Source organism: Sphaeramia orbicularis, chromosome 19 (genome assembly GCF_902148855.1).
Source record: "Sphaeramia orbicularis chromosome 19, fSphaOr1.1, whole genome shotgun sequence".
In the NCBI taxonomy this organism is placed as follows: Eukaryota; Metazoa; Chordata; class Actinopteri; order Kurtiformes; family Apogonidae; genus Sphaeramia; species Sphaeramia orbicularis.
Window position 1 is genome coordinate 24,819,976 of NC_043975.1, and position 24,054 is coordinate 24,844,029.

Consider the following 24,054-nt stretch of genomic DNA (forward strand, 5'->3'; position numbering starts at 1 on the left):
GGGTTTGTTTGTCTGTCTGTCTGTCTGTCTGTCTGTCTGTCTGTTTGTCTGTCTGTCTGTCTGTTTGTCTGTCCGTCCGTTAGTGTGCAACTTAACTCAAAAAGTTATGGACAGATTTTGCTGAAATTTTCAGGTTTGTTGGAAATGGGCCCCCCCCGTGGGCCCCCCCACCCCCGATCACCACCAAAATTTAATAATTTCTTCCTTATCCCATTTCCAAAAAACCCTGAAAATTTCATCCAAATCTGTCCATAACTTTTTGAGTTATGTTGCACACTAACGGACAGACAAACAAACAAACAAACCCTGGCAAAAACATAACCTCCTTGGCGGAGGTAATAAAAATGCACAGATGCTGTTTCTTATAGCTGAACTGGACAAATATTGACTGATCTTATTACATCATACACAGTCTGGATACTGTAATGTAGGCTTCTTCTTTTCATCTCATACTTTAAATCCAGGTGAAACAGAAATAAATGAAGGCTGTTAAACTTACACATGAGCGCAGTCCGTCGGCCTGTTGGGTTGTCAGGTTAATAAAGTTCTCCACTGTGGTCTCCTCCCATACGGTCTCGTTTGAGGGGCTTCGGTCCTCCTCAAACAGGGCTGCAACCTCCTCCAGAATCTGCACAGTGAAGGCAAGTCGATCCTCAGCCTGAGAGTAAAGGAACAGTCAGACATGGAGATGAAAATACACCACATTACATTTATTCTCTGACGTTACAAAACTTGGCGTCATGTGCCAATAACTTACTGATGCTTTGGATGCGTGTTTGTAGAGCTCATCAGGGAAGGCCACAGCATCCTCCTCCGCAGCATCCACAGTGGAGTTAGTGGAGTTAGTAACCTGTATTATACAAATATAATCAGTCGAAATGACAAAAGAAAAGAGTAAATTCAATAAATAGTTATAAGAATGGACTTACCATGTTTTCTAACAGAGTCAGAGAGTTTTCGTTGTACTGTCTGAAGTTCTGCTCCATCCACCTGCAGCTCAGTGATGCGCCTGCGCAGAACAGACTCACAAAGAGGCAAACGAAGAAGATCTTGTTAGGCATTTTTCTTTTGTTATTGTTGTTTTTCAGTTGTAAGAAATCGCCTTTGTAGAGCTGTAATCCTGATTTCTCTACTCCTGGAGTGTTTGTTGTGTCTGTGCAAAGACACTGCGGCATATTTATAGGAGGATCATGCACCTTTTTCGCTTTCCTATTCACCTGTGGATTAAGTGCAGAGATTTCCCAGTGCTCAAATGTCAATTAACCTCACATAATTTCGAGTTTGTTTCTTTTGAAACATTATAGTAAAATGATTTGTACTTAAACACAATGATGAAAGTAATGAGACATTTATACGCACATAACCTGAAAACTGGTTGAATTACGCAGCATCATTTATGATCCCAAAGGAAATATTGCATCATAGCCTGTGATATATTTCTAACTGTATTCTAATATATACTGCTTACCGAAAAAACAAAAAAAAATTACGAATTTGATAATCATATTCATTTTGGCATCGTTTATTCTCATTTAATGCCACAACATTTAGGAGTATTTTCATCCATGTTTGCGTTTATTTTCGTCAAGATCTTGTATCAATGATGAAAGAGTCAGCAGAGCACTTTGTGAAGTCACATCTATAGCATTCCAAAGATTTTCAGTTGGGTTCAAATCTGGAGTATGTGGTCCAAATATATGTGAAAATTATGTTTTATACTCTATGAATCACTCTGTCACAATTTGAGCCTAAAATCCTTAAACCTCTTTAGTAAACAGACCATTGTTTGTTCGGACTTTACAAAATTTTCGCCCTCCGAAAAGGCTGGACAGGCAACACATAATGTTATGACTCGTGTTTATCCTTTTATTTATTTATTTATTTATTATTAATTTTTTTTCCCTTTTTTTTTATTTACCGCAGGTCATAAACCTTTAAATGAAACAGACACATAGAAATGCATAATAACAACATACTCTACACACATATAAGACAAATAACAAGAAAACAAAGTCATCTTCCACATAAAGCAGACTTCAAACACAAAACACATTAGACTAACTGCAGTGCAAGTTTCTGCATCAATTTTAGTTATTGAAAATGTTTAATTTCTGTGATAATTTTTCAATGGAAGGCTCTGGGTGACCTTTTTTGGACAGAGTGTAATAATAATAAATATTACTTTTTTTTTTTTTTTTTTTTTTTTTTTTTTTTTCAATAAGAACTGCAATAGAATAAAGTGAGATTTTTTTGGCGTGATTGAAAGCTATTATTATTATAATAAATTATAATAAATTATAATGATAATAAATTATAATAAATTATTATTATTATTATTATTATTATTATTATTATTATTATTATTATTATTATTATGAGGAAATAAGTAGCCTAATATATGATCCATTATCTGTTACTGTGTTAATTCATTGGGACAAACAGCCTATAGGCCTTTGATAAAACAAAGCGTTCATTAGAGTACAGACAGCGTCATGTCCAAGGTGACAAGCTCAGCAGTAAAATTCCCATCCTGTAGAGAAAATGAAAGTGGCTGTGAATGCGGCCTCAACGACGTGCGCACTGACACTTGTTCCTGTGAATTGAAAAGTGACATTTCACACGTTGTGGCCATCAAAGTGTGAGAACAGCGAAATGAGGGGCATCTTGTTAATTTGATCATATAAAAGTGAATAAGTGAATAAAATAAACGGATTAATGTGGAAACTATTTTTCGACCTAAACAGAGCTACTTTATGGTCTGTTGACAGCTTTATTTATAAGTTTATGAGTTTGATTAGTGGCCGAAATTGTCCGATGTCCCTGAAATGACTGTAATATGTTTGATTTTATTTATTATCTGACAGTGAAAACCCTATATATGGCCTAGAACAGTCATATTGTCATTTGTATAATCCAGTTTGATATTTAACAACTTCACGTGTACTTCAGTGATGCTGCATGGACCACATCTAAAATAAACAAAAAATAAAATAAAATAATATAAAATTAAATTAAATTAAATTAAATTAAATTAAATTAAATTAAATTAAATTAAATTAAATTAAATTAAATTAAATTAAAAGGACCTTCTTACGTCATTTACTGGAGTTACAGCCTTAATTACGCAATGGCCTTATACTCTATTATAATGGGCCTCTGGGACAAGTACCAGCAAAACCACTGATAATACTGTGCATAATGAAGCACTTTGTGTTGTTTTACTCTGAGTACATCATCACAAATCAAAAGGGATACCTTCAGTGTGACTTCAAAGTGACACAGTATCAGTGATCAAATGAGAAGCAGTTTAAGTTTTCTGTCACACTGAGCTTATAATGTTAAGAAGATCAGTATATACGCCACATATTTAAAACTCCAATAAATAAATAGTAAATAAATAAAACTCCAATTGTTAAAATAATCGTCTTGCTGTTACAAGAATGAAAACAATAAATATGTTTGCTTCTTGATGAAAAATACTTGTACATTTCTCTTTCTCAACTTCACAACCAATACATAAATATATAAATACATAAAAAAGAAAGTCAGTAAAAGGAATAAGTTAATTAATAGATAACATAAATAAATAAATAAATAAATACATAAATACATAAATAATTAGAGTCAGATTCTCTCAGATTGTGTGGTACTTGAATAAGATAATTGGGAAAAACAAAACATACAACTGTTCACACTGTTATTAATAATTTATTTGTTCCATTTACAATTGTTAAAACAATGGTTTAAGTTCATAATGTCATTACAGACCTATACCAAAAGGTGGCAGAAAAGCCCACAGAAGTGTTTGTCAAATAACAAGTGAACGAAAGTGAAAGAGAAACAAAAAAATTCATGTATGCTTGTGATATTCAGCGTGGTACTCTGTGAGCTGAGGTTAGCGCGATTTTGGAGGCAATACAGAGCTTGTTCTACACCTTGGTCTATGAGTGGTGAAACATTTACAGTGAGAACAGATGTAACCAGTATGTCTGCTCTGTGTAGATGAGTGTGGGCTTCCTTCCTGATCAGTTCCCAGGTGTCAGCACTGTGAATCTAAAAACACAAGAATATTAGTGTCAAAAACATGTCTGACAGATACACATAGAACTAAACAGCAAGACAAATATTTACCATTGCTTGGCATGGTGTGACAGTCTCTTGAAGTACAAGCTCAGCTTCTTGTTCTTCTTCTTGTGGCTGTGGCTCACAATCTGAATGAAACAAATATGTCTATATATATTTTTTTTTTTATAACGGACAGAACTTTTCAGTTGATTTACCCTCAAAGACCTACACAACTGCCAATGACTAAAAGCATCTACTGATCTAAATTTTTTAATACGTTTTGAACAGCCAATATCCTATCAATGCATTGAAATAATTCTGTTAAAATGCAGATTCTCAGCTTTTCAGTAACATCAGAAATGACACATTTGGACATTTAACAGCTCAATAGAGAAGGTGGAAACACTGTCAACTTCTGCAACACTGAATATGAACAGATAGTTTGATGAATGACTGTTACTGTAGATTATTTTTTGCTGAGTTACTGTTCCCTTAGTTTTATCTGTTCTGCTATTCATTCAGAAATTGAATTAATGAAATTTACTTCTCTCATTATTTTAGATAAATTTACTTTGAAATGTACCATGATCAATAAATTCAATACAGAAAAAGACTTGCTATAAACAGAAAAATGCAAAATTCACAGGAATGTAGTGTAATGAATGGTGATAAATCATCTGAGAAACTTTTGAGTCAGTTCCCAAATGTGTTATACAAATATAATCAGTCGAAATGACCTGAAAAGAGTAAATTCAATACATAGTTATAGGAAGTGGACTTACCATGTTTACGAGCAGAGAGTTCCTGTTGTACTGGCTGAACTTCTGCTCCATCCACCTGCAGCTCAGTGATGCACCTGCGCCGAACAGACTCACAAAGAGGCGAACGAAGAAGATCTTGTTAAGCTTTTTTTTTTTCTAATTGTTGTTTTTCAGTTGCCTTTGTAGAGCTGTAATCCTGATTTCTCTACTCTTGGAGTGTTTGTTATGCCAGTGCAGAGACACTGCGGCATATTTATAGGAGGACCACGCACCTTTTTCGCTTTCCTATTCACCTGTGGAGGAAGTGCAGAAATTTCCCATGGCTTAAAAGTCATAATCAGCCTCAAATAATTTTGAGTTTGTTTCTTTTGAAGCATTTGTAGTAAAATGATTTGTACTTAAACACAGAGATGAAACTAATGAGACATTTATACGCACATAATCTGAAAACTGGTTGAATTACACAGCATCATTTATGATCCCAAAGGAAATATTGCATAATAGCCTGGGATATGTTTCTAACTGTATTCTAATATATACTGCTTACCTAAAAAACAAATAACTTGTGAAATTGATAATATAATCATTCTGGCATAGTTTATTCTCATTTAATGCCAAAACATTTAGGAGTATTTTCATCCATGTTTGCGTTTATTTTCGTCAAGATCTTGTATCAATGATGAAAGAGTCAGCAGAGCACTTTGTAAAGTCACATCAATAGCATTCCAAATATTTTCAGTTGGGTTCAAATCTGGAATCTGTGGTCCATACATGTGTGAAAATGATGATTCACATTCTATGAACTACTCTGTCACAATTTGAGCCTAAAATCGTTATGCTCTTCAGTAAACTGATCATTGTTTAAGAATTAACAAGTTTTTCACTGCATCAGTTTTTATAAAGGAACTTGTTTCCAACTGAAAATGTTTAATTTCTGTAGTAATTTTGCAGTGGAAGGCTCTGGGTGACCTTTTTTGGACAGAGATCAGTATATACTCCTCATATTTGCTTGAAATTAACCATTTTTCCCTAATAATGGAAGTAACTGGTGTAATACAGAATAGGATATATTTTTGGATGGATGGATGGATGGATGGATGGATGGATGGATGGATGGATAGATAGATAGATAGATAGATAGATAGATAGATAGATAGATAGATAGATAGATAGATAGATAGATAGATAGATAGATAGATAGATAGATAGATAGATAGATAGATAGATAGTATCTGTGAATATTATTCACCCTGTGCACTAGCTGTTCCATATATATATATATATATATATATATATATATATATATATATATATATATATATATATATATATATAACCATCCTGTGCAATACATTTTAACATTTTTTATATTCTCAATTTTATCTTTTTATCTTCATATTTGTATATATATTTCTAACCTAACTGCACTGTCTTGTAGGACTTTATCTTGTACATATTTTGCACCATATATTTTACATATACTTACCTGTTTGCACTGAAAAAGGAGAAGCTCTCCAATCTCGTTGTACTTTCAGTATAATGACAGTAAAGGGCATTCTATTCTATTCTATTCTATTCTATTCTATTCTATTCTATTCTATTCTATTCTATTCTAGTAGTAGGAGTGTAACACAAGTTGAAAGCAGTCCTATCCTATCAATACACTGAAATAATTCAGTTAAAATGCAGATTCTCAGCTTTTCAGTAACATCAGATATGACACATTTGTACATTTAGAAGCTCAGTAGTGAAGGTGGAAACACTACACTTCTGCAATGCTGAATATGTGCAAATAGTTTGATAAATGACAGTTACTGTAGATTATTTTTTGTTGAGTAATATATATATATATATATATATATATATATATATATATGTATATATATATATATATATATATGTATATCTATCTATCTATCTATCTATATAAAAATATATGTATATATGAAAATGTTCCCTTAGTTTTATCTGCTGTTTAAAGTACTCTGAACAATATTTTGGGGTAACATCTGTTGGTTATGCAGTATTTTATTGTAAAAAAAAAAAAAAATAAATTACATCAAAGGATTAGAATGTGTGCTCACTCTCTGTGTGACAGGGTTTGGTGACTGAATCATGTGGAGTCGACCTGTATGAGGACCTGACTGTGTACGCCCAGGCTGACAGAGCTGAGGCCCCATGGGAATGAGCCTGACATGAACGAAATATTTATCACCACATCCACAGCTTCACAATAAGTAACCAGGCAATGTAAATACAACAGGAGTATTGTCATTGTCCTCAGGTAGTGGAGCCATTATCTTCATTTTTTCCTGCAATGCTGTTGATAATATACTACGCATTCATGTTTTGAATTAATCTAGTGTAAAGTGACATGTACTCCAATGGTTGATGCTTTGTGGGAATTTAACTCTCGTGTTGTGTTGTCTGTTGATTTATCTTTGTACAGTGGGTCTGAACAACTTTGTGAGTAATAATACACATCAGAACTTGATCACAGGCCTCTGCATTACTGTTGTACAATAAAACTCCAATTGTTAAAATAACCGTCTTGCTGTTTCAAGAATGAAAACAATAAATATGTTTGCCTCTTGATGCATTTTATTTGTAGTCACATGGATACTGATGAAAAATACTTATACATTTCTCTTTCTCAGCGTCACAGCCAATACATAAATATATAAATACATAAAAAAGAAAGTCAGTAAAAGGAATGAGTTAATTAATAAATAACATACATGAATAAATAAATAAATAAATAAATAGAGACAGATTCTCTCAGTTTGCAGTGAGAACAGATGTAACCACTATGTCCGCGCTCAGCAGATGAGCGTGGGCTTCCTTCCTGATCAGTTCCCAGGCGTCAGCGCTGTGAATCTAAAAACACAAGAATATTAGAGTCAAAAACATGTCTGACAGATATACATAAAACTAAACAGCAAGACAAATATTTACCATTTGCTTTGCATGGTGTGACAGTCTCTTGAAGTACAAGCTCAGCTTCTTGTTCTTCTTCTTGTGGCTGTGGCTCGCAATCTGAATGAAACAGATAAATATTTTTTAAATAATAGACTTAATACTAGAACTTTTCAACTAATTTACCCTCAAAGAAACACACAATTGCCAGTGACTAAAAGCATCTACTGATCTAAATTTTTTAATAACTTTTGAATAGCTGATATCCTATCAATACATTGAAATATTTCAGTTAAAATGCAGATTCTCAGCTTTTCAGTAACATCAGATATGACACATTTGTACATTTAGAAGCTCAATAGTGAAGTTGGAAACACTGTCAACTTCTGCAACACTGAATATGAGCAGATAGTTTGATAAATGATGGTTGCTGTAGATTATTTTTTGTTGAGTTAATGATATAATTAGCTGAAAATGTTCCCTAAGTTTTATCTGTTCTGCTATTCATTCAGAAATTGAATGAATGAAATTTATTTCAATCATTATTTTAGATAAATTTACTTTGAAATGTACCATGATCAATAAATTAAATACAGGAAAAGACTTGCTGTAAACAGAAAAATGCAAAATTCACAGGAATGTAGTGTAATGAATGGTGATAAATCATCTGAGAAACTTTTGAGTCAGTTCCTAAATGAAAATTTCTCTATATCTAACCTTTCTTAAGTGATTTATCACCATTTATTCTAATATTATCTTCTGTATTTTGCATTTTATCTGTACAAATCAGGTATTTTTTTGTGTTTAATTTACTGATCATGTAGATGTTCATAAAATCTCAGATTAAAGTTGAAGGTTATCATATCAAAGACAGAGAAAACTGTAGAAAAAGTGATTTTTTTTCAGTAAAACATGTCATTAACTGAACATAAACCAAGCATTTCTATCCACTTTGATTTACAAACTCCATGACGGTGTTTCCACGTTCACTATGGAGCCTCTGAAGATACAAATGGGTCATATCTGATGAGCAAACTGTATTTTACACCAATTATTGACACGTATTGGTAGGATTAATGGATCAACAGGTAACAGTTTAGATCAGCAGATGGTTTTAGTTGCCAGTGGATGTTTGTGTCTTTATGGGTTAGAGGCAGGGAAGTAATCATTTTTAAGTCATCAAAAGATAGTTTCAGACTTTTAAGGTACTGGAGATGGAAACTAATGTCTTCATGTGTATCATCAGTTACTACAGCTTAGTTTTAACAGGTAGAAGTTTTACTATGTAATTTGCATTGTCCCTATCAAATACATAAACAAACTAGAAGCACTCGGAGAGCGCAGACCTCCGCCAAGGCTGATCAGTGGCCCCCCCTGTGGGCCCCCCCCACGCCAAGGAGGTTATGTTTTTGCCAGGGTTTGTTTGTCTGTCTGTCTGTCTGTCTGTCTGTCTGTCTGTCTGTCTGTTTGTCTGTCTGTCTGTCTGTTTGTCTGTCCGTCCGTTAGTGTGCAACTTAACTCAAAAAGTTATGGACAGATTTTGCTGAAATTTTCAGGTTTGTTGGAAATGGGCCCCCCCCGTGGGCCCCCCCACCCCCGATCACCACCAAAATTTAATAATTTCTTCCTTATCCCATTTCCAAAAAACCCTGAAAATTTCATCCAAATCTGTCCATAACTTTTTGAGTTATGTTGCACACTAACGGACAGACAAACAAACAAACAAACCCTGGCAAAAACATAACCTCCTTGGCGGAGGTAATAAAAATGCACAGATGCTGTTTCTTATAGCTGAACTGGACAAATATTGACTGATCTTATTACATCATACACAGTCTGGATACTGTAATGTAGGCTTCTTCTTTTCATCTCATACTTTAAATCCAGGTGAAACAGAAATAAATGAAGGCTGTTAAACTTACACATGAGCGCAGTCCGTCGGCCTGTTGGGTTGTCAGGTTAATAAAGTTCTCCACTGTGGTCTCCTCCCATACGGTCTCGTTTGAGGGGCTTCGGTCCTCCTCAAACAGGGCTGCAACCTCCTCCAGAATCTGCACAGTGAAGGCAAGTCGATCCTCAGCCTGAGAGTAAAGGAACAGTCAGACATGGAGATGAAAATACACCACATTACATTTATTCTCTGACGTTACAAAACTTGGCGTCATGTGCCAATAACTTACTGATGCTTTGGATGCGTGTTTGTAGAGCTCATCAGGGAAGGCCACAGCATCCTCCTCCGCAGCATCCACAGTGGAGTTAGTGGAGTTAGTAACCTGTATTATACAAATATAATCAGTCGAAATGACAAAAGAAAAGAGTAAATTCAATAAATAGTTATAAGAATGGACTTACCATGTTTTCTAACAGAGTCAGAGAGTTTTCGTTGTACTGTCTGAAGTTCTGCTCCATCCACCTGCAGCTCAGTGATGCGCCTGCGCAGAACAGACTCACAAAGAGGCAAACGAAGAAGATCTTGTTAGGCATTTTTCTTTTGTTATTGTTGTTTTTCAGTTGTAAGAAATCGCCTTTGTAGAGCTGTAATCCTGATTTCTCTACTCCTGGAGTGTTTGTTGTGTCTGTGCAAAGACACTGCGGCATATTTATAGGAGGATCATGCACCTTTTTCGCTTTCCTATTCACCTGTGGATTAAGTGCAGAGATTTCCCAGTGCTCAAATGTCAATTAACCTCACATAATTTCGAGTTTGTTTCTTTTGAAACATTATAGTAAAATGATTTGTACTTAAACACAATGATGAAAGTAATGAGACATTTATACGCACATAACCTGAAAACTGGTTGAATTACGCAGCATCATTTATGATCCCAAAGGAAATATTGCATCATAGCCTGTGATATATTTCTAACTGTATTCTAATATATACTGCTTACCGAAAAAACAAAAAAAATTACGAATTTGATAATCATATTCATTTTGGCATCGTTTATTCTCATTTAATGCCACAACATTTAGGAGTATTTTCATCCATGTTTGCGTTTATTTTCGTCAAGATCTTGTATCAATGATGAAAGAGTCAGCAGAGCACTTTGTGAAGTCACATCTATAGCATTCCAAACATTTTCAGTTGGGTTCAAATCTGGAGTATGTGGTCCAAATATATGTGAAAATTATGTTTTATACTCTATGAATCACTCTGTCACAATTTGAGCCTAAAATCCTTAAACCTCTTTAGTAAACAGACCATTGTTTGTTCGGACTTTACAAAATTTTCGCCCTCCGAAAAGGCTGGACAGGCAACACATAATGTTATGACTCGTGTTTATCCTTTTATTTATTTATTTATTTATTTATTTATTTATTTATTTATTATTATTTTTTTTTTTCCTTTTTTTTTATTTACCGCAGGTCATAAACCTTTAAATGAAACAGACACATAGAAATGCATAATAACAACATACTCTACACACATATAAGACAAATAACAAGAAAACAAAGTCATCTTCCACATAAAGCAGACTTCAAACACAAAACACATTAGACTAACTGCAGTGCAAGTTTCTGCATCAATTTTAGTTATTGAAAATGTTTAATTTCTGTGATAATTTTTCAATGGAAGGCTCTGGGTGACCTTTTTTGGACAGAGTGTAATAATAATAAATATTTCTTTTTTTTTTTTTTTTTTTTTTTAATAAGAACTGCAATAGAATAAAGTGAGATTTTTTTGGCGTGATTGAAAGCTATTATTATTATAATAAATTATAATAAATTATAATGATAATAAATTATAATAAATTATTATTATTATTATTATTATTATTATTATTATTATTATTATTATTATTATTATTATTATGAGGAAATAAGTAGCCTAATATATGATCCATTATCTGTTACTGTGTTAATTCATTGGGACAAACAGCCTATAGGCCTTTGATAAAACAAAGCGTTCATTAGAGTACAGACAGCGTCCTGTCCAAAGGTGACAAGCTCAGCAGTAAAATTCCCATCCTGTAGAGAAAATGAAAGTGGCTGTGAATGCGGCCTCAACGACGTGCGCACTGACACTTGTTCCTGTGAACAGAAAAGTGACATTTCACAGGTTGTGGCCATCAAAGTGTGAGAACAGCGAAATGAGGGGCATCTTGTTAATTTGATAATATAAATGTAAATAAGTGAATAAAATAAACGGATTAATGTGGAAACTATTTTTCGACCTAAACAGAGCTACTTTATGGTCTGTTGACAGCTTTCTTTATGAGTTTATGAGTTTGATTAGTGGCCGAAATTGTCAGATGTCCCTGAAATGACTGTAATATGTTTGATTTTATTTATTATCTGACAGTGAAAACCCTATATATGGCCCAGAACAGTCATATCGTCATTTGTATAATCCAGTTTGATATTTAACAGCTTCACGTGTACTTCAGTGATGCTGCATGGACCAGATCTAAAATAAATTTAAAAAAAAAATTAAAATGAAATTAAAACCTTCTTACGTTATTTACTGGAGTTACAGCCTTAATTACGCAATGGCCTTATACTCTATTATAATGGGCCTCTGGGACAAGTACCAGCAAAACCACTGATAATACTGTGCATAATGAAGCACTTTGTGTTGTTTTACTCTGAGTACATCATCACAAATCAAAAGGGATACCTTCAGTTTGACATAAAAGTGACCCAGTATCAGTGATCAAATGAGAAGCAGTTTAAGTTTTCTGTCACACTGAGTTCATAGTGTTAAAAAGATCAGTATATACTCCACATATTTAAAACTCCAATAAATAAATAAAACTCCAATTGCTAAAATAATCGTCTTGCTGTTACAAGAATGAAAACAATAAATGTGTTTGTTTCTTGATGAAAAATACTTGTACATTTCTCTTTCCCAGTGTCACAACCAATACATAAATACATAAAAAAGAAAGTCAGTAAATTGAACAAGTTAATTAATATATTAAATAAATAAATAAATAAATAAATAGAAACAGATTCTCTCAGTTTGTGTGGCACTTGAATAAGATAACTGGAGAAAAAAAAACAAACATACAACTGTTCACACTGTTATTAATAATTTATTTGTTACATTTACAATTGTTAAAACAATGGTTTAAGTTCATAATATCATTACAGACCTTTACCAAACGGTGGCAGAAAAGCCCACAGAAGTGTTTGTCAAATAACAAGTGAATGAAAGCGAAAGAAAAAAATTCATGTATGCTTCAGGTAGACAACGTGGTACTCTGTAAGCTGAGGTTAGCGCGATTTTGGAGGCAATGCAGAGCTGGTTCTACACCTTGGTCTTTGAGTGGTGTGAGAACAGATGTAACCAGTATGTCTGCTCTCAGTAAATGAGCGTGGGCTTCCTTCCTGATCAGTTCCCAGGCGTCAGCGCTGTGAACCTAAAAACACAAGAACATTAGTGTCAAAAACACGTCTGACAGATACACATAAAACTAAACAGCAAGACAAATATTTACCATTTGCTTGGCATGGTGTGACAGTCTCTTGAAGTACAAGCTCAGCTTCTTGTTCTTCTTCTTGTGGCTGTGGCTCACAATCTGAATGAAACAGACATGTCTATATCAGGGGTGTCAAACTCATTTTAGTTCAGGGGCCACATTCAGCCCAACATGATGTGAAGTGGGCCAGACCAGTAAAATAATAACAATAATATATAAATAATGTCAACTCTAAACTTTTCTCTTTGTTATAGAGTGAAAAACATAAAATTACATTGTGAAATATTTACATCTACAAATAATCCTTTAAAAAAATGTAAATAACAAACAACTAAGAACAATTTGAAATTCGCTAAGAAAAATAAGGGCAAATTTAACAATTTTATGCCTCATCTTCTCTTTTATACATGTGAAGAAGTGATGCCAGGCACAACAAACCACATCCCTCACACGTTTTGCCCATTATAAGTCAATGGGAAGATTTTAAACATTCATAAATATGTGAACTATGATCTAATGTTCCAAAAATGTAATGAGATCCATTATGGGTCACTGGCAATCTAATTTGGTATGAATTCAACCAATAGATTTGCTGCTACAGACATGTGAAATTTTGCCTATTATAAGTAAATAGGAAAAAAATGTATACAGTATATTTAAAAAATTCATTAAAAAAATTGTAGTTGGGAGGGGTAATTACAACTTACAGGTCACAGTGGATCTACAAATACACAAAACATGTAATAACAGGCAGAATATGAGTAAAATTACATTTAATTTTCCTTAAGAAATTACAGGTTATTCAATTTTTTTTGGTGAAATGATAGTTTGTAAGTATAACCATTTCCATGTAATGTTATTTTTTTAACATTACAACAAAGAGAAAAATATGGAGTTGTCATTATTTATAGGTTATTATGATAGTATTGTACTGGTCTGACCCACTGGAGATTGAACTGGGCTGAATGTGGAACCTGAACTAAAAGGACTAACAACTTAAGTGGGGCAGCCATGGCTCAGGTGGTAGAGCGAGTTGTCCAATAACCAAAGGGTTGGCGGTTTGAATCCCGCTCTGTCCATGTGCTGTTGTGTCCTTGGTCAAGACACTTCACCCTCCTTGCCTCCAGTGCCACTCACACTGGTGGTGGTCAGAGGGGCTGTAGGCACGAATTGACAGCCACGCTTCTGTCAGTCTGCGCCAGGGCAGCTGTGGCTACATATGTAGTTTACCACCACCAGAGGGAGAATGTGAGAGTAAATGAATAATGGATCAATGATGTAAAGCGCTTTGGGTGTCTAGAAAAGTGCTATATAAAATCCAATTCATTATTAAGTGTAATTTTTACATTTCACAAATTTATCCCAGCGGCCAGAATGGACCCTTTGGTGGGCTGGTTTTGGCCTCCGGGCTGCATGTTTGACACCTGTGGCCTATATGTTTTACAACAGACAGAACTTTTCAACTAATTTACCCTAAAGACCTACACAACTGCCAATGACTAAAAGCATCTACTGATCTAAATTTTTTCATAAGTTTTGAACAGCTAATATCCTATCAATACATTGAAATAATTCAGTTAAAATGCAGATTCTCAGCTTTTCAATAACATCAGATATTACACATTTGGACATTTAACAGCTCAATAGTGAAGGTGGAAACACTGTCAACTTCTGCAACACTGAATATGAGCAGATAGTTTGATGAATGACTGTTACTCTAGATTATTTTTTGTTGAGTTACTGTTCCCTTAGTTTTATCTGTTCTGCTATTCATTCAGAAATTGAATGAATGAAATTTACTTCTATCATTATTTTAGGTAAATTTACTTTGAAATGTACCATGATCAATAAATTCAATACAGAAAAAGACTTGCTATAAACAGAAAAATGCAAAACTCACAGGAATGTAGTGTAATGAATGGTGATAAATCATCTGAGAAACTTTTGAGTCAGTTCCCAAATGTGTTATACAAATATAATCAGTCGAAATGACCTGAAAAGAGTAAATTCAATACATAGTTATAGGAAGTGGACTTACCATGTTTACGAGCAGAGAGTTTCCGTTGTACTGTCTGAACTTCTGCTCCATCCACCTGCAGCTCAGTGATGCGCCTGCACCGAACAGACTCACAAAGAGGCAAACGAAGAAGATCTTGTTAAGCATTTTTTTTTCTAATTGTTGTTTTTCAGTTGTAAGAAATCGCCTTTGTAGAGCTGTAATCCTGATTTCTCTACTCCTGGAGTGTTTGTTGTGTCTGTGCAGAGACACTGCGGCATATTTATGGGAGGACCACGCACCTTTTTCACTTTCTTAATCACCTGTGGATGAAGTGCAGAGATTTCCCATGGCTTAAATGTCATAATCAACCTCACGTAATTTTGAGTTTGTTTCTTTTGAAGCATTTGTAGTAAAATGATTTGTACTTAAACACAATGATGAAAGTAATGAGACATTTATACGCACATAACCTGAAAACTGGTTGAATTACGCAGCATCATTTATGATCCCAAAGGAAATATTGCATAATAGCCTGTGGTATATTTCTAACTGTATTCTAATATATACTGCTTACCTAAAAAACAAATAACTTATGAAATTTATAATATATTCATTCTGGCATCGTTTATTCTCATTTAATGCCAAAACATTTAGGAATATTTTCATCCATGTTTGTGTTTATTTTCGTCAAGATCTTGTATCAATGATGAAAGAGTCAGCAGAGCACTTTGTAAAGTCACATCAATAGCATTCCAAATATTTTCAGTTGGGTTCAAATCTGGAATCTGTGGTCCATACATGTGCGAAAATGATGATTCACATTCTATGAACCACTCCGTCACAATTTGAGCCTAAAATCGTTATGCTCTTCATTAAACTGATCATTGTTGAAGAATTAACAAGTTTTTTTTAGTGCATCAGTTTTGGTAAAGGAACTTGTTTCCGGCTGAAAATGTTTAATTTCTGTAGTAATTTTGCAGTGGAAGGCTCCGGGTGACCTTTTTTGGACAGAGATCAGTATATACTCCACATATTTGCTTGAAATTAACCATGTTTTTCCCTAATAATAGAAGTAATTGGTGCAATACAGAATAGGATTTCTTTTTGGATGGATGGATGGATGGATGGATGGATGGATGGATGGATGGATGGATAGATAGATAGATAGATAGATAGATAGATAGATAGATAGATAGATAGATAGATAGATAGATAGATAGATAGATAGATAGATAGATAGATAGATAGATAGATAGATAGATAGATAGATAGATAGACAGACAGACAGACAGACAGATAGATAGATAGATAGATAGATAGATAGATAGATAGATAGATAGATAGATAGATAGATAGATAGATAGATAGATAGATAGATAGATAGATAGATAGATAGATAGATAGATAGATAGATAGATAGATAGATAGATGATGTGAAAAAAAACTAGGTGGGTTTTATATGTGGGGGTGCGGCATGAAATGAAAGTAAAACTTTACATACTTTCAACGCCCAACACCCGGGTTCTATTCCTCTATTATACAGCGGATCATTGACAAAATTTTCACAATTTCTAACCTGTATTCACTGGACACACAAATGCTGGGCCCCATGAATTTGTCACGTTTACCCCTCCTTTATGGCACCCCAGTGTATGGGGACGTTTGTAAATTCTGAGACTGCCAACAGTTCGGTTCAGGTGAACATTAATGCCAATCTCAATTTTATCTTTTTATCTTCATATTTGTATATATATTTGTAAGCTAACTGCACTGTCTTGTAGGACTTTATCTTGTACATATTTTGCACCATATATTTTACATATACTTACCTGTTTGCACTGAAAAAGGAGAAGCTCTCCAATCTCTTTGTACTTTCAGTATAATGACAGTAAAGGGCATTCTATTCTATTCTATTCTATTCTATTCTATTCTATTCTATTCTATTCTATTCTATTCTATTCTATTCTGTTCTAGTAGGAGTGTAACACAAGTTGAAAACAGTCCTATCCTATCAATATATTGAAATAATTCAGTTAAAATGCAGATTCTCAGCTTTTCAGTAACATCAGATATGACACATTTGTACATTTAGAAGCTCAATACTGAAGGTGGAAACACTGTACACTTTGCAACACTAAATAAGTGCAGATAGTTTGATAAATGAATGTTACCGTAGATTATGTTCCCTTAGTTTTATCTGCTGTTTAAAGTACTATGAACAATATTTTGGGGTAACATCTGTTGGTTATGCAGTATTTTATTGTAAAAAAAAAATAAAATAAAATAAATTACATCAAAGGATTAGAATGTGTGCTCACTCTTTGTTTGTGGCAGGGTTTGGTGACTGAATCATGTGGAGTCGACCTGTATGAGGACCTGACTGTGTACGCCCAGGCTGACGGAGCTGAGGCCCCATGGGAATGAGCCTGACGTGAACAAAATATTTATCACCACATCCACAGCTTCACAGTAAGTAACCAGGCAATGTAAATACAACAGGAGTATTGTCATTGTCCTCAGGTAGTGGAGCCATTATCTTCATTTCTTTCTGCAATGCTGTTGATAATATACTACGCATTCATGTTTTGAATTAATCTAGTGTAAAGTGACATGTACTCCAATGGTTGGTGCTTTGTGGGAATTTAACTCTTGTGTTGTGTTGTCTGTTGATTTATCTTTGTACAGTGGGTCTGAGTAATAATATGCATCAGAACTTGATCACAGGCCTCTTCATTACTGTTGTACAATAAAACTCCAATTGTTAAAATAACCGTCTTGCTGTTTCAAGAATGAAAACAATAAATATGTTTGCCTCTTGATGCATTTTATTTGTAGTCACATGGATACTGATGAACAATACTTGTACATTTCTCTTTCTCAGCGTCACAACCAATACATAAATATATAAATAGATAAAAAAGAAAGTCAGTAAAAGGAATAAGTTAATTAATAAATAACATACATGAATAAATAAATAAATAAATAGAGACAGATTCTCTCAGTTTGCAGTGAGAACAGATGTAATTAAAGCTGCAAGCAGCATTGGGCGGGACCTCGCACTGGGTGATCCGCCTCCCATACGTTCTGCCTCCTGTGCGTTCCACCTCCCCTACGTTCCGTCTTCTGTACATTCCGCCTCTTGTGCATTCCGTCCCCCGTGCGTTCTGCTTCCCATGCGTTCCGCCTCCCATACGTTCTGCCTCCCATACATTCCGCCTCCCGTGTGTTCCGCCTCCCATGCGTTCTGCCTCTCATACGTTCCGCCTCCCATGTGTTCTGCCTCTCATATGTTCCGCCTCCCATGTGTTCTGCCTCTCTTATGTTCCGCCTCCCATGCGTTCTACCTCTCATACGTTCCGCCTCCCATGTGTTCTGCCTCTCATATGTTCCGCCTCCCGTGCGTTCCACCTTCCATGAATTCCACCTCCCGTAAGTTCCGCCTCCCGTGAGTTCCGCCTCCCGTGGCCGTCGACACCTCAGCTCCACTCACACCTCTCCGTACCGACACCAGCCTCCTCCCTTTTGCATCCATCCTCCTTTCATCCCTACAGAACACCTGCGCCCCTCTGCTGAAACCACCATCACCTTTTAATGAGGCTTTTATTTGGAAAAGGCTACTGTGTGTGTATGCAAGTGTGTGTGTGACAGACAGAATCTGTTTGAGTGACTTGAAATTGTACAAACAGGTGAGCATAAAACTTATACTTTACCATTTTTAATAAGGCTTTGATTTTGTAAAACTATTGTGTGTGTGTGTCTGTGTACCATTCACATTTTTATCATGTCCTCATTTTTATTCAAATATATATATATATATAACTGAGGGTTTTACTTTGAAAGGGAATTTTCTGACTTCTTCTTGGAGAGAGCTCATAGCATCCTCCTATATTTTTTGTAGTGCTGATGTAACGAACGTTTTGGCATTAGTTTCATGTCTCTCGGACATTCCTGCTGGCCGCTATGGCGGTTTCTGTGTTTTTTGACATAGGTGGCGCTAGAGAGCCCATTTTGGCACCTACGGGGTTAATTTTTGCATTTTTTCAAATTTTTCGCCGGACCTGACATACGTGCCAAATTTGGGGAGTTTTCGAGCATGTTTAGGGGATCAAAATCCAGTTCAAAGTGGCGTCGGGAAAATAAGAATGATAAAAAACGAGCGAAAAACAATAGGGGCCTTGCCTTCTGGCAAGTCCACTCACACAGTGAGTGGACCTGCCCTCTCGGCTCAGTCCCTAACCAGCATGTCTGCGCTCAGCAGATGAGCGTGGGCTTCCTTCCTGATCAGTTCCCAGGCGTCAGCGCTGTGAACCTAAAAACACAAGAATATTAGAGTCAAAAACATGTCTGACAGATACACATAAAACTAAACAGCAAGACAAATATTTACCATTTGCTTTGCATGGTGTGACAGTCTCTTGAAGTACAAGCTCAGCTTCTTGTTCTTCTTCTTGTGGCTGTGGCTCGCAATCTGAATGAAACAAATATATATTTTTCAAATAATAGACTTAATACTAAAACTTTTCAACTAATCTACCCTCAAAGAAACACACAACTGCCAGTGACTAAAAGCATCTACTGATCTAAATTTTTTAAATAACTTTTGAACAGCTAATATCCTATCAATACATTGAAATATTTCAGTTAAAATGTAGATTCTCAGCTTTTCAGTAACATCAGATATGACACATTTGTACATTTAGAAGCTCAAAAGTGAAGTTGGAAACACTGTCAACTTCTGCAACACTGAATATGAGCAGATAGTTTGATAAATGATGGTTGCTGTAGATTATTTTTTGTTGAGTTAATGATATAATTAGCTGAAAATGTTCCCTAAGTTTTATCTGTTCTGCTATTCACCCAGAAATTGAATGAATGAAATTTACTTCTATCATTATTTTAGATCAATTTACTTTGAAACGTGCCATGATCAATAAATTAAATACAGGAAAAGACTTGCTTCAAACAGAAAAATGCAAAATTCACAGGAATGTAGTGTAATGAATGGTGATAAATCATCTGAGAAACTTTTGAGTCAGTTCCTAAATGAAAATTTCTCTATATCTAACCTTTCTTGAGTGATTTATCGTCCTTTATTCTAATATTATCTTCTGTATTTTGCATTTTATCTGTACAAATCAGGTATTTTCTTGTGTTTAATTTACTGATCATGCAGATGTTCATAAAAGCTCTGATTAAAGTTGAAGGTTATCATATCAAAGACAGAGAAAACTGTAGAAAAAGTGATTTTTTTCAGTAAAACATGTCATTAACTGAACATAAACCAAGCATTTCTATCCACTGTGATTTACAAACTCCATGAGGTGTTTCCACGTTCACTACGGAGCCTCTGAACATACAAATGGGTCATATCTGATGAGCATGAAAAGATGACAAACTGTATTTTACACCATTTACTGATATGCATTGATGGTGGATCAACAGGTATTAAACAGATGTTTTTAGTTGCCAGTGGATGTTTGGGTCTTTATGGGTTAGAGGCAGGGAAGTAATCATTTTTAAGTCATCACAAAGATAGTTCCAGACCTTTAAGGTACTGGAGATGGAAACTAATCTCTTTATGTGCATCATCAGTTACTACAGCTTGTTTTTAACAGGTAGAAGTTTTACTATGTAATTTGCATTGTCCCTATCAAATAAACTAACTAACTAACTAAATAAAAATGCACAGATGCTGTTTCTTATAGCTGAACTGGACAAATATTGACTGATCTTATTACATCATGCACAGTCTGGATACTATAATGTAGGCTTCTTCTTATCATCTCATACTTTAAATCCAGGTGAAACAGAAATAAATGAAGGCTGTTAAACTTACACATGAGCGCAGTCCGTCGGCCTGTTGGGTTGTCAGGTTAATAAAGTTCTCCACTGTGGTCTCCTCCCATACGGTCTCGTTTGAGGGGCTTCGGTCCTCCTCAAACAGGGCTGCAACCTCCTCCAGAATCTGCACAGTGAAGGCAAGTCGATCCTCAGCCTGAGAGTAAAGGAACAGTCAGACATGGAGATGAAAATACACCACATTACATTTATTCTCTGACGTTACAAAACTTGGCGTCATGTGCCAATAACTTACTGATGCTTTGGATGCGTGTTTGTAGAGCTCATCAGGGAAGGCCACAGCATCCTCCTCCGCAGCATCCACAGTGGAGTTAGTGGAGTTAGTAACCTGTATTATACAAATATAATCAGTCGAAATGACAAATGAAAAGAGTAAATGCAATACATAGCTATAAGAAATGGACTTACCATGCCTTCTAACAGAGTCAGAGACTTTTCGTTGTACTGTCTGAACTTCCCCATCCACCTGCAGCTCAGTGATGCGCCTGCGCAGAACAGACTCACAAAGAGGCAAACGAAGAAGATCTTGTTAGGCATTTTTCTTTTGTTATTGTTGTTTTTCAGTTGTAAGAAATCGCCTTTGTAGAGCTGTAATCCTGATTCCTCTACTCCTGGAGTGTTTGTTGTGTCTGTGCAAAGACTGCGGCATATTTATAGGAGGTTCATGCACCTTTTTCGCTTTCCTATTCACCTGTGGATGAAGCGCGGAGATTTCCCATGGCTCAAATGTCAATTAACCTCACATAATTTCGAGTTTGTTTCTTTTGAAGCTTTTGTTGTAAAGTGATTTTTACTTAAACACACTAATGAAACTAATGAGACATTTATACGCACATAATCTGAAAACTGGTTGAATTACGCAGCATCATTTATGATCCCAAAGGAAATATTGCATAATAGCCTGTGGTATATTTCTAACTGTATTCTAATATATACTGCTAACCTAAAAAACAAAAAAAGTTACAAATTTGATAATTATATTCATTCTGGTCTCGTTTATTCTCATTTAATGCCACAACATTTAGGAGTATTTTCATCCATGTTTGCGTTTATTTTCGTCAAGATCTCGTATCAATGATAAAAGAATCAGCAGAGCACTTTGTAAAGTCACATCTATAGCATTCCAAATATTTTCAGTTGGGTTCAAATCTGGAATCTGTGGTCCATACATGTGTGAAAATGTATCACACTCCATGAACCACTCTGTCACAATTACAGCCTAAAATCGTTATGCTCTTCAGTAAACTGATCATTGTTTAAGAATTAACAAGTTTTTCACTGCATCAGTTTTTATAAAGGAACTTGTTTCCAACTGAAAATGTTTAATTTCTGTAGTAATTTTGCAATGGAAGGCTCTGGGTGACCTTTTTTGACAGAGTGTAATAATAATAATAATAATAATAATAATAATAATAATAATAATAATAATAATACTGTGTTTTTTTTTAATGACAAATAAGAACTGCACTGGAATAAACTGAAATTTTTTGGCGTGATTAAAACCTATTATTATTATTATTATTATTATTATTATTATTATTATTATTATTATTATTATTATTATTATTATCATTATTATTATTATTATTATTATTATTATTATGAGGAAATAAGTAGCCTAATATATGATCCATTATCTGTTACTGTGTTAATTCATTGGGACAAACAGCCTATAGGCCTTTGATAAAACAAAGCGTTCATTAGAGTACAGACAGCGTCATGTCCAAAGGTGACAAGCTCAGCAGTAAAATTCCCATCCTGTAGAGAAAATGAAAGTGACTGTGAATGCGGCCTCAACGACGTGCGCACTGACACTTGTTCCTGTGAACTGAAAAGTGACATTTCACACGTTGTGGCCATCAAAGTGTGAGAACAAATGAGGGGGATCTTATTAATTTGAAAATATAAAAGTAAATAAGTGAATAAGATAAACGGATTAATGAGGAAACTATTTTTCGACATAAACAGAGCTACTTTATGGTCTGTTGACAGCTTTATTTATAAGTTTATGAGTTTGATTAGTGGCCGAAATTGTCAGATGTCCCTGAAATGACTGTAATATGTTTGATTTTATTTATTATCTCACAGTGAAAACCCAACATGTGGCCCAGACCAATCATCGTCATTTGTATAATCCAGTTTGATATTTAACAACTTCACGTGTACTTCAGTGATACTGCATGGAACAAATCTAAAATAAATAAAAAAATATATAAAGTACTTTTTTTTTTTTTTTTTTTTTTACATTATTTACTGGAGTTACAGCTTTAATTTCTATGAACACACAATGGCCTTATACTCTGTAGTATAATGGGCCTCTGGGACAAGTACCAGCAAAACCACTGATAATACTGTGCATAATGAAGCACTTTGTGTTGTTTTACTCTGAGTACATCATCACAAATCAGAGGAGATACATTCAGTGTGACATAAATAACAAAAGTGAACACAGTATCAGTGATCAAATGAGAAGCTATTTTAAGTTTTATGGCACAGTGAGTTTATAATGTTAAGATCAGTATATTCTCCACATATTTGCTTGAAATGAACCTTTTTTTTCCCCCCTATAATTGAAGTAATTGGTGTAATACAGAATAGGATTTATTTTTATTTTCTTAATTACACAGCATCATTTATGATCCCAAAGGAAATATTGCATGATAGCCTGTGATATATTTCTAACTGTATTCTAATATATACTGCTTACCTAAAAAACAAATAACTTATGAAATTGATAATATAATCATTCTGACATTGTTTATTCTCATTTAATGCCACAACATTTAGGAGTATTTTCATCCATGTTTGCGTTTATTTTCGTCAAGGTCTTCTATCAATGATGAAAGAGTCAACAGAGCACTTTGTAAAGTCACATCAATAGCATTCCAAATATTCTCAATTGGGTTCAAATCTGGAATCTGTGGTCCATACATGTGTGAAAATGATGATTCACATTCTATGAACCACTCTGTCACAATTTGAGCCTAAAATCGTTATGCTCTTCAGTAAACTGATCATTGTTTAAGAATTA

General features: G+C 34.6%; 3 protein-coding genes across 3 annotated transcripts in view; all 3 read right to left on the bottom strand.

Moving 5' to 3' along the window:
* The window catches only part of LOC115410404 (interferon a3-like), a 2,614-nt gene extending 1,553 nt beyond the window's left edge, over positions 1–1,061 (bottom strand). Inside the window, exons 1-3 of the mRNA XM_030122040.1 lie at positions 930–1,061; positions 758–850; positions 500–658 (exon numbers count right to left, since the gene is read on the bottom strand). Of these exons, the coding sequence (XP_029977900.1) occupies positions 500–658; positions 758–850; positions 930–1,061 (384 nt within the window). The remainder of the gene's footprint in view (positions 1–499; positions 659–757; positions 851–929) is intronic.
* A 6,543-nt stretch (positions 1,062–7,604) lies between these two features.
* On the bottom strand, positions 7,605–10,226 carry LOC115410379 (interferon a3-like). Its single transcript, XM_030122007.1, has 5 exons — positions 10,095–10,226; positions 9,923–10,015; positions 9,665–9,823; positions 7,782–7,862; positions 7,605–7,703 (listed from the first exon to the last, which is right to left on the bottom strand). The coding sequence occupies exons 1-5, from the start codon at positions 10,224–10,226 to the stop codon at positions 7,605–7,607; spliced, it is 564 nt and encodes a 187-aa protein (XP_029977867.1).
* A 2,699-nt stretch (positions 10,227–12,925) lies between these two features.
* Positions 12,926–21,560, bottom strand: LOC115439395 (interferon a3-like). Its single transcript, XM_030163238.1, has 5 exons — positions 21,432–21,560; positions 21,259–21,351; positions 21,001–21,159; positions 13,184–13,264; positions 12,926–13,105 (listed from the first exon to the last, which is right to left on the bottom strand). The coding sequence occupies exons 1-5, from the start codon at positions 21,558–21,560 to the stop codon at positions 12,926–12,928; spliced, it is 642 nt and encodes a 213-aa protein (XP_030019098.1).
* Positions 21,561–24,054: the final 2,494 nt, after the last annotated feature.

Bases quoted from the DNA above. Each gene is read 5' to 3' on its own strand.
- LOC115410379 (XM_030122007.1), bottom strand. From the start codon at position 10,226: ATGCCTAACAAGATCTTCTTCGTTTGCCTCTTTGTGAGTCTGTTCTGC. The intron at 9,824-9,922 runs GTAAGTTATTGG...CTTTACTCTCAG, and splicing joins AACACGCATCCAAAGCATCA to GCTGAGGATCGACTTGCCTT. The intron at 7,863-9,664 runs GTAAGTTTAACA...TGTTTCATTCAG, and splicing joins CCGACGGACTGCGCTCATGT to ATTGCGAGCCACAGCCACAA.
- LOC115439395 (XM_030163238.1), bottom strand. From the start codon at position 21,560: ATGCCTAACAAGATCTTCTTCGTTTGCCTCTTTGTGAGTCTGTTCTGC. The intron at 21,160-21,258 runs GTAAGTTATTGG...CTTTACTCTCAG, and splicing joins AACACGCATCCAAAGCATCA to GCTGAGGATCGACTTGCCTT. The intron at 13,265-21,000 runs GTAAGTTTAACA...TGTTTCATTCAG, and splicing joins CCGACGGACTGCGCTCATGT to ATTGTGAGCCACAGCCACAA.